The 13745-nt window shown below is 38.4% G+C and overlaps 1 protein-coding gene across 2 annotated transcripts in view; it reads left to right on the forward strand.

Annotated features, from left to right (window-relative positions):
• The window catches only part of ANP32B (acidic nuclear phosphoprotein 32 family member B), a 24336-nt gene that overhangs the window by 6401 nt on the left and 4190 nt on the right, over positions 1-13745 (forward strand). For both annotated transcript variants that reach the window (XM_040481790.1, XM_040481791.1), the window contains exons 2-4: positions 3071-3220; positions 6759-6881; positions 12270-12459. In XM_040481790.1, the coding sequence (XP_040337724.1) occupies positions 3071-3220; positions 6759-6881; positions 12270-12459 (463 nt within the window). The remainder of the gene's footprint in view (positions 1-3070; positions 3221-6758; positions 6882-12269; positions 12460-13745) is intronic.

Genomic DNA, 13745 nt, shown 5'->3' on the forward strand with positions numbered 1-13745 from the left:
CGTAAATTCTGTTACCTTCTACTCATGGAGAAAATTAAAGGTCTCCAGTGTGCATTCCCTGAACTTCTTGCTCTCCCGGTTAGAAACTCCCCTACACCTGTATCCATCCTGACCTCTGTAGGAAGAGCTCCCTGTCTCCAACAAGAGTAGAATGATCTAATTTTTAATATGTATTTATTGTTGTAGTTGAACATCAGTTTTTTAATGTGATCTGTATTTTTTATGGCTTGTCTGTTTTTTGTCCATGCTTCTTTTGAGTTATTTTTTTTCTCACTTAGGGTAAAAACCGTATCCTTGAGCAAAAGATAAATAAATGCAAATACCTAAAATTTTCATATATCCAGAAAGGTCACATTCTGGATATATGTTTAAATACTTAAAGTATTTAACAGACGGGTTGGTTGCCATTTTAAGTTAGGAACTCAGAACTCAGTAACAGAGACTCGAATGTCTGTATTCTTTCATCTAGCAACAGATTGTGAGGAGAGAATCCTAATTACAAAAGAAATTTTACACGAAGGTATTGTGCCATTAGTATGATAGGGAAAATTAGAAATACATTCAACAGGGAGGATTGTGAAGTAATTTTTGGTACATCCATATACTCTAATGTTTTTAGTCATTTAAAAAATATTCAGAGTTGTTAAAATAAGCTAAGTAATAGAGTTTTATCTCACTACATTTGAAATATACAAAGAGACTGAACTAATATACCAAAATCTTCATAGTGACAAACATATTACTTGCATTGATGTGATTATGCTTGTGATCAGAAAGAGGTTCTCTTTATATCCAAGTTTTCTATTGTATCATCTACTCAGTCCCCTACAATCCTGACACAAATCCCAATACAGTACTCTGACAAGCCTGTGACCAGTTTTCCTCATTTAACAGTTGTGAAAACTCTTTCTCATACTGAGATATAGTGGTAACTAAAGTAGACATCACCCTGCCCATCATGAAACTTGAAGTCTAGCAATGACTTTTAAAATTGTTATACTTGTAATAAGTTAGCATTATCACCACTGAAATGCTAAATAAGGTTATGCAGAGCAAGCTCTCTCCACCACTCAGTTTCTCTTCCTGAGAGATTTTCTGTACATAGAAGAAAGTGTGTGGTCTATAGCATAAAGGATAATACCCATTCTGCACATTTTTCATCCCACAGTGTATCTTGGAAATATGTCCCTTGTTGATGGGCCTTTAAGTTGTTTTCTAATTTTTCAGTCCTTTTTCAATAACTTCTCATGCTTTATTTCCATAAGCCTTTACACGTGTTTGAAACTAATACTTCACCGTTGGTACCACTCTCAGTTTTTCTTAGGTCTTTCTTGCAGGTTCCTCAGGGTTCTGTCGTTGGCCCTCTTCTTAGGGATTCCATCCTTCCACTATTGTCTCTGCCCTGATGACTCCAAATACAGAACTGACAACCCACCTCTATTCCAAACCACATTCCCAAGGGAACCTTAAACTCAGTAGCCTTCGTGGTATTCATTACATCCACCCCTCAGAAAGCCATTCCCTGCTTATTTCCATCTAGCTACATGGCTCCCATGGTTGTAAGTGGTAGAGCCAGGAGGATATGACTTCAGGCATCTGTTTGTAGAGCCCACCTCTCCTCATTTGACACCTTAAGTTTTCAGAAATACTTATTTTCCGTAAAAAGGGGGGGAATGGCAGAGATGTGTGAAGAAATGTGGAATGAAGGAAAGAAAGACTTAAAGGTGTAATAGGCCTGCATGCATCCTAACTGAAACCAGGGCTTATGAGGAGGAAGTAGACAGGGTAGTGAGAAGTAGTGAAGAAGCAAGTGAGAAGTTGTGTTGTGTGTATCACGACTCTAAATCTGTTTCCTTCTCTGTAAATGGGGGGAGGGTGTTGTGGTGCAAAGAATAATGAGTAAGTTCTCTGTAAATGATAGCAATTACCAGAATACTATCCTTGGATTTTGCACTGGAGGATGAAGACATTATTAGCTCATATTTTTTAGAACTATGAGTATCTTACTTCCATGTACCTGCTTGATTAATGCTATCAAACATGGTAGATTCACCACAAGAATGCCTTTGGCCGTTACTGCCGTTAATTCTAATTTGCATCACTGTAAATTGACCAAAATGTGTTAAAAGTTGCAAGTTTCAGAGTCAACCACAGAACAGGAATGGAATAGGGATTATCATGGTAGATATTCACAGACTGTTTATTAATTGATCAGTATTTAAAATCATGGGGCACCTGGCTGGCTGAGTCAATAGAGCATGCAACCCTTGATCTCAGGGTCGTGACTTCAAGCCCCACGTTGGGCTTAGAGTTTAAATAAATAAATAAACAAACAAACAAACAAACTAAAATCTTCAGATATGATACCCTTGGACGGATTGGAATTCTGAATTTCAGGATCCACAAAGGAGATTTTATGGCCTGAAAAATCTAATTTAATGTTTAACAGTTTTCTCCCCTGGAAATATCTTCATCACATGTAACCCAAATTGATCTTTGTTTTGAATTAAGGCCTCTTGTGTCTTGACCCCTTCTATTGTCAAGATAATCTTAGTAAAGATGAGTAAATGTATAGTGCAGAAACGTGTTGCCAAAATCTCTTAGCGATCTTGTTGGGAAAAGCAAATGTTTCCTCTTTTCCTGTGTCCATCTCCTGGGCGTTGAGGGAGACTCAGCCCTGGAAGGGGTGGGGTGGTCTTCTCTGCATTTATAGTTAAAGCCTCGCCTTGGGAGAATAGACTTGGGAAAAGGAATGAGGGAGATAATAGTTTCTTCACCTGTATCTTAAGAACTGTAGTTTCTGTCTCTGGAAAGTAAAGCGTTTAAATCTTTTTTATAGCATGGTGTAACATTCCATCCTTGATATCTAGTAGTATATTGTTACTAAAGGCTTAATCATTTTTCATTTATTTATAACTGTGATCTTGGTTTAAGTAGAGGCTGCCCCTGTATGTGGGTGTTTTTGCTCCGTGTTTATGGTTGTAGTTTTTGCTTTGTTCTTTGTTTTATGTATGTTTTTGAAAGCTTGGTTTTGTTTGTTTTTTTCTTTTTTCCCCTTTGTCATTCACAGGTTCGAGAACTTGTTCTGGACAATTGCAAATCAAATGATGGGAAAATTGAGGGCTTAACAGCTGAATTTGTGAACTTAGAGTTCCTCAGTTTAATAAATGTAGGCTTGATTTCAGTTTCAAATCTCCCCAAACTACCTAAATTGAAAAAGGTAAGTACTTTTTCTTCAGCAGTAAAAGAGAGAACATTATGAGAAGGGAAACATAGGTGATTTTACTTGTAAGGAAGCATTTAGTGTAGCAGAAAGCACATGGCCTTTGGAACTGGGCATATCTGGGATTGAATTCCAGCTCTATCATTTCCCTGATGGGTAATCTTCTGCAGGTTACTTAATCTCTCTAAGGCTCAACTTCCTCACCTGTAAACTGGTGCTACCACCTGACCTTACAGAATTGCTGTGATGTTTGGAAATAATACATGTTGGATGATCAATAAATAGTTATGAAGAATAATTATTTTGTGAATAAGTTACTAATTAATTGCTATAAATTTGTTGATATGTTAGCTATGTGTTTTTTCTTAGTATGCTCTGGTTTAGGAACCACAGGGGCCTCTCTTCATATTTTGTTTGTTGATTAAGGGTGAGTTTCAGTAAAGACTTCAGATTTGTAATCTATGATAATTCAAACCCATTACGAATTCTTAATGATTAGAAAGAAAGTTTAAAATGTGTTGTGATTAGGCGCACCTGGGTGGCTCAGTTAGTTAAGCATCTGACTCTTGATTTTGGGCTCAGGTCATGATCTCCCAGTTCATGGGTTCGAGCTCCACATCGGGCTTTGTGCCGACAGTGCAGAGCCTGGTTGGGATTCCCTCTCTCCCTCTCTGTGTGTGTGCCCTGCTTGCACGAGCACATTTGCACTCTTTTTCTCTTTCTCTCCTTCAGAAAAAAAAAATTAATTAAAAAAAATAAAATGTGTTGTGACTGCAAGAAATCAAATGAAGCTACTGTATTTCCCTATCCTAATTGATGGCTCATTGTTCATATTTTATTGGTCTAATTGTAAACCAATCAGACCCCCCCCCAACTACCAATAAAAAACCCTCAAGGAAAATGTTTTCTCATGTCCTTACCCATGTAACTGTCACTGAGCTCCAGAATGTAAAAACTGGAAGAAACTTTGCTCTTCTAGTCCCTTATTTTATAAGCATAGCAATAGACCCAGAAAGGTATAGTAATTTGCCTAAAGCCACCTACAAAAGAGGTTTGTACTAGAGCCAAAACTAGAATCCGTATCTCCTATTTCCTAAACCATGCTTTTTCTATTATATAATAAAAGATACGTGGTCACATAAATATTGCAGAATTTTCCAGTTTCGGTGTTCACGTTATTAGGGATTTTAAGCAGAACTGTCATCCAAAAGTACACATTGAAGTCTGGAATCAGAATTAGACAAAATGCAAATAGGCTGTTCCTGTAGTCTGTTTGAGTCCTGAGAGGAACTTGTTTTGGGTTAAGTATATGAATTAAAAACCAGAAATGTTTACTTATTTGCCTTAGTTAGGTAGTAAGTGTTCAGGCAGTCCTCATGAGTTTCAGGTAACTTAGCTTCCTATCAGGAAGAATAATCATGTTATATTTAAATTGGTAAATAGTTCCCTTTCTTCTGTTAAGTATGTACTTTAGAGGTTCAAGTATAATCTTTTTATATTTACATGGTTATTGGTGACATTGGGAGCTCTGATTAGCCCATTAAACAACTGGTGGCTTTCTGGCATGTATCTACATAAACTTGATGCTAGTATGATTCTAGTGTGTATTTTGTGTTGTTTTCCTAGCATCCTGGTACATTTTCCTGATGTACTGTGGTCTGTGTGCTGTCAGACTTAACTCAGAAGAGGAGTGAATCAGTGACCATCTATATAGGCTTTATCAAATTCTTCTGAAGTCTTGTTAATCACTTCCTTGCAGAGTTAGGGAGGAATGGAGAGATCCTACAAATCAAACTTAAAGGCAGATAAGATGTTCTCACAACTGATACAGACCTTATTTTCTTTCTGTCCTAGAGCACAGATTATTTTTTAACAAGAAACAGGTTCTGAAAGAAATTTTGTTGTACGAATGTCACAGGTTTCCTAAATTTACACATTGATTTCATTTCAAAATAAACATGTCACTAAATGCTTTGGCAGATTGCCTTGTTTCTCTGCTTCCTAAGATAGTCATGTTGAAAGGATACGAACATTACATAATGTGTGATATTCCAACTAACCAAGAGAAATGGTCTCTTTGTTTTGATTTACTAAAATCTCAGTAAAGCTAACACTTGAGTCTTTGTTGATTATAGACTTGTATTTTTAAATGTAGACCATGACTAGATAATCTGACTGGAATATCCCATGGGAAGGAAGAAATGTTTTGAAATGTTGCAGTTTCATCTTCTGAAATATTTAATAACACCTAAGTTGTTGAAGACTTGAGTTGTCATTTAAAGTCATTCTTCCAACAAATATTGAAGTTTTTAAAAGTTCTCTGTTCTGCATCATGTAGTTTATTTCATAGCATGCCAAAGACCAAATTACATGAAGTTTTCATGCTATTCTTTGTACGTAACATGGTGGGAAAGGCAAATTCTTCTGAAGCTAGCCTGCCTGGCTTCAGAATCCTCAGTCACCACCAGAGCTACTTTGTGATCTTGGCCAAGTTTTAGAGTCGTCTTTGTAGTTCATTTTTCCTCATCTGTAAATGCGGGTAATAATTCTACCCTACCCCATAGGGTTAGTAAAAGTAAATGAGTTCGTGTATCTCTAGTGCTTCAAACATTGCCTGGCACTTAGGTACTGTGTAAGAGTTAGATGTGGTTACCGTTGTTGTTGGCACTTAAAATAGAGAATTGAAACCAGTTGTATAGCCTAAGTTTTCTCATCTGCAAACTGAAGAGTTTGAATTATATGCTCTCAACTGTCTAACTTTTCCAGGCTCCAATTTCTTTCACTTCCCATTCTGATTCCTTGGTGAAGGCTCTTTCTTCATTGGCACACGGCTTGCTGTGCTACTTGACCTGCAGCTAAGAAATAAGAGTAGGTTCTTATAAAGGCTAGTGCGGCTTTATGCAAGAAGTGGCCTCTGGGGAGTTGGTTTCGGCAACCCTGAAGCTGTTGCTTCACTCACTTTTCTGAGGTCATGGAGCTTCTTTAAGGGCTTGTTTTGGGGCCTATCCCACTCCTGTAGCCTTCAGAGCAACATTCCCTGGTGGCTTCCAGGTATAGAACCCTACAATGTGTCAGAACTCTACAGACCAAATTAGGTTTCGAGTCGCCATAGTGAGCTTTGTTTGGCACACGGAATAAGCTGTTTAGAATGCACAGACCATTTACCCTTCCTGGCAGGTATAGAGTATTACAACTTCTCAAAGAATTCTAATTTGCTTTGACCCACTTTTTAGGTTAGAAAATGAATTCACTGATATTAGGAGCCAGATCTTGAGCAGACTATTACAATTAGCAACTGGTTAAGGAACTCTTAACTTCTAACACAGCTCTTCTTATCCATCCTGTTTCTCCTCTTCCCCTGAAATGCTCTTGGAATCTATAAACTATTTATCTGTGTTTAATCAAATAGAGCGAACAAACATGCCCTGATAGGAACAGAGATTATTTGATCTTGATAAATATTTAAAAACTGTATTTGGTACTTAAAAGTGTTTCTCTGTGTGTATTTGTGTGTATATTGTATATTCTCTTGCAGCTTGAGCTCAGTGACAATAGAATCTTTGGAGGTCTGGACATGTTAGCAGAAAAACTTCCAAATCTCACACATCTAAACTTAAGTGGAAATAAGCTGAAAGATATCAGCACCTTGGAACCTTTGGTAAGTATGTGAGAATTTGGAAACCAGGACTTATTGGTCATTTTCATTTTCATATTTCTTTATACTGAGGGAAATGCTTGGAAATAGTAATTGATCAAGAAAGTGGTGGTTCTTACTATAATACTTTCTAGAGAAGTTTTAAAGATCAGGGCCTTTCTAGTTCTGTGTTCAATGGCTTTGCTCTCCCTACCTGATACTGCGCTGGTGTCCTTTCACAGGGGAATTCTTTTCTATTTTGTCTTTTTTGAGTTTCATATATTGACCATAGCCTTAAACATTTATCTTAATTTTTTTCCCCCCAGACTGGCCAGGCTATTCTATACTGTTATACTTTTATAGAAAAAGTTATTCATACTGGTGGCATATCTGAGTTGTAGGTGGAACAGTCCAAGGACAGCTGCAGTAAGTTTTAGGTCTTCTAATTGATTTTGTGCCCCAGCTGGATTGCTGTTGGCTAAAGTTTTGCATGGAAACCGCAAAATCCTTCTCAGTCTTACATACTAGGATAAGCTATGAAAAGATAAGTTTAAGTGCCAGTTGGGTTGCAGGCTCGCTGTGTGACCTTGGGCAAATTGTTTCTTCTCCCTGGGCCTCAGTTTCCTCACTTATGAAGCAGGAAGGCTAATAATCTCTGCCTTACCTTACTTAGAAATTCTGAGAATAAAATAAGGTAATACGCTTAACTCTGCTTTGTAAGTCGGGAAACTGTACTAATGGGGGTCCAGTCCATGTGGAGATTGTAGGCCAAAAAAGAGCTGGAGAGAGAGGTTAATGCAAGCTATGGGGCAGCCTCCCAAGCTGTTCTGTTTGGCTGCCACCTGGAAATTTCTATGAATTTAAGATTGTTAAGTGACTGATTTCTCTAAATATGATACTCTGTAAATTTGGCATATATACAGAATTCCATTTTAATATGGCTAATGGAACTCCAGCTTGTTTCATACTATCCAAAGAAGCCTGTGGCTTCTTACTGTTTTTACGTATACATAAAGTCAAGTGTTTCCATTTGACTCACCTTACAAATGTTAATTGGAAGAGGTTTATGTAAGCATATAGGAGGTGTCTCAAGATCTGGAAGAGCAGAACCCAAGAGGATAAGGCATCTTTCTCTACTATCTCTTTCGATTCTGATGTCACAATACATTAAAATATTTGGGTTTCACATCACTTGTACAGAATGCTTTGTTAGTATTTCAAGGAAGGGAAGGTAGTTAAATTGTGACTTCTTTTAACAAAGGATTTCCTGCCAGAATTACAGCATCTTTTCCCTTCTAATCAATAATTAAGGCTCTACTCCAATGTAGGCTAAATTGCCTTTTATTGAGTCCCTTTATTTTTATGTTTCATTAAGTGGACCACATTTAGCTCACATTTCTCAAATGTTAGGAGCCTGTTTCTTAGCTTTGCTTCATGAATTTTGTCCCCTTTTCTGTTATAGGTACACCCCAGGTACTTGGGCTCCTTCCTTTTTTACTGGTTCTATTCTTTTCCTCCAAACCAATCCCCATTTCCAATATTTAAGCAAACATTTATTGAGTTTTGCTGTATTCAAGGACATTAACATTTGCCCAATGTGTCCTCCTAGAACCCAGAGAAAAGAGAAGAGCTGTACCTCTTTTAGAGATGAGGAAACCAAGTTTAGAGAGTTTACATAATTACTCAGTGGCCACATATCTAGCAATTCAAATCCAACTCTGCCATTCTTTCCACTGACTTTGGGACCTATTCTTTTTACCTACAAATTTATTTCATACCCAAATTGACCTTAAACTGGGAATTCCAACAGGAGTACTAAAGTAAGTGCTGGTGTCTCCCAGTTGATAGACTGACTACACCAAGCCTTTATTGTTTATGTGTCAATGATAGGCCTATCGATTCACAGTCATTGTGAGCGTAAAAACACCTTTTTTCTAGAACAGAGTGCCACACAGTACCTTCTCATGCTGGATGACTGGCTGTTGCCTAATTCTTATGCCAACTGGAGTCCTCTTTGATGTTTCACCAGAAGCCTTTGTCAGTGTCCTAGCACACAGAGGCAGAGCAGAAGCAAACCTTGTATGGGATTTGTTTTGGGTGTTCTGACCTGGTCATTGATGAATGAGGGCCATTTGGTGGTTGTGAAAGTCTCAGTCCCCAAGGACAGTGAAGAATAAGAAATAATCATAATTGTATTTACCGTTTTTAGAGGATCTGTTACGTATCATACACTGTAGTAGATGCTTTATGTGTGTTGTCTCATTAGTATTCCTCAAAAAATATTTCTACAAATAGAATAGAAATAACATGGCCCTCATTTTACATATGAGGAAGCTGAGGCTTGGGAGAGTCTGAATCCCTTGTCCAGAGTCACACACTTGGCTAGCCAGTGACAGAGCCACAGTGCTGCACACCCCGCGTGGAAAAGCCTGGGCTCCTGCCATTCTCCTGAACTTGTTCACATTCCTAGGGGTGTTAGGGTAGGTCTCCAGAAGTTATATCCCGGAATAAAAAAAAAGCTGTAGGAGAAGGTGAAGGGGGGGAATGTTGGGTCCATTTTGTCTTCTGAAAGTTTTCTTCAATGGGAAAAACACCATCCTCATCCTCATTAACCACGTACATTTTGAACACCGTCTACTTTGAGCCCAGTTCTTACAGTCAATGCAATGATTGTGAATGCCTCTGCTTGCTACAGGGACATTAATCGAGAGACAAAGAAGGCATCAATTCAAACTTCCTTGGACACCTTTTTTAAGAGACCTGGGCCATCCAAACCATCCCCCAAAGCCCTTCTAAATTCTAAGAAGGCAAGCAAAATTATTGTTAATAAAATGTTTAATGTTTATTATGGCTAGCCTATTAGTTTTAGGCCAAATTTCTGGTATGGTAGCATTCTGATTTTTGGGTTTCTTTTTTGTTTTTGTTTTTTTTTAGCAGTATTTACACATTACATTGGGGTCCTGAATAATCTGTGGGTAGTATATTTGGGGCCTTAAAGCACAATTTTAATATTTTAAGCAATTCTGGAGTACTACAATTACTTGGAATTTTGTTATTTGCTTTCACTTCGTTTTCTAGCATACTGTTTGGCATGTTTGAATTATTCATAATGGGTCCTTTTCTTAAGTAGCCAAAAACCTCACAGATACATGGAGTTTCAGTAATAGGTGAGCCTTGGAGGCCTGTCTACTGTGATAGTAGGTGGAATTAGAGACAGGGCTTGAGGCACTGTAGAACATTAAAGATTAGGGGTTGTATGTATTTTTATGCATCCATTTCCCGAGTATAATTTTGAGAAGTGAATGGCTCGTTCCTTGAGTAAAGAATTTTTAGACTTTGGGAAAGCTGCCTAAATTTACTTGTGGTTATATCTTAGCTGGTATAGAGTCAACCTTTTTGTGACGAGAAAAGAGTTCCCAGTGTGTCAGCTAGTTGTCTGGGGTGGTATTTCGACATTTTTTTCCTCTTTGGCAAGAAGTCCTACCTGGGATTCTGGAGGTCAGGGCCTGCCCAGTGGGGAACCTAATCTGAAAGCTACACAACATAAAAGCAGCTCTCCCTGTCATTAGAAGTTAGGGGACAGCTTTCTTATGACCTCAGGGGACTAACTTACATAAGCACATTATTTGATCCATAAACTCTTGGATCATTGTACATTGGTGTTTTGAGGAGTGCATTTGCCTGTTGCCGTAACCCTGTTCGGTGTTCCCTGCCTGGCTGTCTGTTCCCAAGGGCTGCTCAGTGAAAATAAAACACGTGTAGGAACCTCTTTCACCAGGAAGATGAAGATTCTGTAAGTGCAGGGGTCAGCCACCTTTTCCTCTACAGGGCCAGATAGTAGATCTGTTGGGCTTCTGAGGCCATACAGTCTCTGTTGCGACTACTCAGCTTTGCCGTGATTGTGGCACAAAAGAAGCTGTACATAATACATGGCCGAGTTACAATGAAACGTGTTTTACAAAAACAGGCAGTGGACCAGGATGGGCCAGTTGACTTTTGCCAAGCCCTGCTTTAGGGCAAAGATTTTTAAATAATTTTGTAACTCTCCAGAATTAGTCAGATACCTCAACTCCTGATGACCAGGTTTTTTTCATCTACTTTTCTTCCCAGGTTCTTGTAAATGTTGAAATAGTTTTCCCAATAAAACATCAAAGCCTTCAAACGATGTTTATGTTTTCCAACAACTCAACTTTACACAGAGATCCTCTTAGTTTTTTTGTGTTAGTACTACTTTCTCAGAGAATACCAAGCTTTTTCTCCTGATTCAGAACCATTAAAAGTGACATTTATGAAGCTATATGTCATATGCCCTCCGGGCTTATTGGCCATATTCTAGAGGGCTCCAGGCTACATGCTGCTTCATGTTTTATGTTTGCTTTTTAAACACTTGTCCCTCTTCTCCTTCCCAAGAGGCTCTGCTGTACTTCTTCTGCTCTTTCCTTACTTGCCTATAATATACTACCTCTGCCCTCCCAATGTCTTCTTTCACCTTGAGTCACAACTTAGTAGAGCTGGGATAGAAATACTAGTACACTGTTGTAATAACAAATGAATCTCTGAGTAAAACAAATGGACAGTTTCTTATCTACTTTGGCTACTCAGAGCACTTTCCTTGGCCCAAGCTTTAAATCTCAATTATTTTGTATTTCAGATAGAAGACAAAGTTCTAAACAAATGAGGTATTGCCACAAAATTTCAGGGTATGGTAAAATCAGAAGAATTTTATATCAGAAAGCTCTGGTAATAGTATTGATCTCCCCACCTCCCCCCAAATTAAAAAAGAGTAATGTTCCTCTCCTGAAGTTTCAACTCTGAGTGCCCCCCACCCTTTCCCCAGCCTGTACTGCCTCCTCTCTTCCTGGAGAGTAACCGTATCACTACACTCTGTGCTTTATTATATTCCGTTCTCTAGTGTTTCACATCTGTGTCTTTGAATAGAAATCTCAACTACCTTAAGATTGAATTGATTGATTGAGTGAATTTTTTTCCCATCCTGTCACCCCAGAGCTTTGAAGACTAGGCTTGATATCCATCAAGTTCTTACTGACTGTTGGGTTACTTAGATGTTAAAACTTAAGTTTTGAACCAAATTTATTGAACCTGTTTGATTTGTCTCATACAGTGAAAAGATCTAGTTTAAATATTTTTTCAAATTTATTTTTCTTAAAACTACTAATGCTGCCAGAAAAAGACCATTCTCTGAGAAGGTAGATGTAGAAGGTAAATTGTAGAAGGTAAAATCTGGTGACTTACTATAAAGGTTGCAAAGGACTTGAAATGTTTTCCTGAGTATAAAACTGAGTCGGTAGCAGCTAACTGAACAGAGCCTAGAATTTTACCTCTTTGAGAGATGGGTTTTGTTGCTTATGTTCCTTTGGTTTAGAAAGTATGTTTTTTGATCCTTTTCTTCAGAAAAAGTTGGAATATCTGAAAAGCCTGGATCTGTTTAACTGTGAGGTTACTAACCTGAATGACTACCGAGAGAGTGTCTTTAAACTCCTGCCTCAGTTGACCTACCTGGATGGCTATGACCGAGAGGATCGGGAAGCGCCTGACTCAGATGCCGAGGTGGATGGTGTGGATGAAGAAGAGGAGGATGAAGGTGAGTGGCCATAACATCCAGTGAACCTAATTTTTGCCTTTCAAAGGTCATGAGGAAGCTCCAGAATGTTGTTGTTATGGAGAAAAATAGTATGCATGTGTATAGGCATTCCATTAATTTGGGATTAGGACTTCTGTTGAATTTTAAGAAGCCCTTGGGACATTGAAGCCTTCAAATGATTCGAAATAAAAATGGCTTGTTAGCTAGTTAGTCTTGAATTTGGAGAGATCATAGACTGTGCCCTAACATATTGAAGTAATTGTGGTTTACCCTTAACTAAAAGGACCATCATCTCTCATGTCTCCCTGCCTGTTCTAGTTATTCCCCTTTCTTGGTTACTGTCTGACTTAATCCTCACAAATTATGCTCTGTCAGCACTTCCAGATTGCACTTCCTGATGCCTGTGAGCTAGGTTAGGTTTCTGTGCATGCTAAAGCATCCCCTCATTTACTTCTTTCATAACCTGTCTCTCTGCTGTTCTTTGAGCTATGCTATTACGATCTTCTTGGGTAGGAACTATCTTTTTCATCTTTATTCACAAGGCCTAGCACTTCGTAGATACTAGGTACATGTCCGTTATATCCAAATGTAAATAAAGCAGCTTTCCTTGCATGGTGACCCACTGATTCTGAGCCACTTAGGATAAATAGTTTCTCGCCTCTCCACTGGCTTAAAAGGAAGCAGAGCGATCACTTTTCACATAAGTCAGCATGAAGAAAACTTACTCTCAGAATTCCTGATGTTGCTGGAATCTGGTATTACTGTATTTGAAGCATTATTTTAAATGTATTTTTCTTTAAAGATAAAAATCCACAAAAAGAAATGGGCAAGAAAAGTAGAGAAGGAAATCTATCAGGCAGCTTGGGTGCAAATTAATAGTGTAGTACTCTGGTAGCACTTTTGCAGTTTTATGGCAGATTTGAGACAAGGTAATAAAGGATGGGATGTAGGTTGTAAAGTGGACACAGAATAGGACATCTCCCTTTGTTCCAAATGTTCACTTACTCCCTTCACTTGCAGGTTCTCCGTTATTCCTGAAAACCATTTGTGCCTTTTTGTCTATTTAATTAAGCTCACTTTAAACAGGTTGAATGGCTGTGTGTGCAGGAGCATGTAAGGAAATTACTTGGAGGGTGGAGAGCAGCTCCTGAGAGGGAGTATCAGTCAGGCAACAAATTTGCGCATTTCTTAGGTGTCGGGCACTGAGGTATATACTTCTGAAGGTAAAAACCAGACTTGGTCCCTGTCTTCTTGGTGCTTACTGTCTACTGAGAAGAGAAATGTTA

This window comes from Herpailurus yagouaroundi, unplaced genomic scaffold (assembly GCF_014898765.1).
Source record: "Herpailurus yagouaroundi ecotype Mexico unplaced genomic scaffold, PumYag 160, whole genome shotgun sequence".
NCBI lineage: Eukaryota > Metazoa > Chordata > Mammalia > Carnivora > Felidae > Herpailurus > Herpailurus yagouaroundi.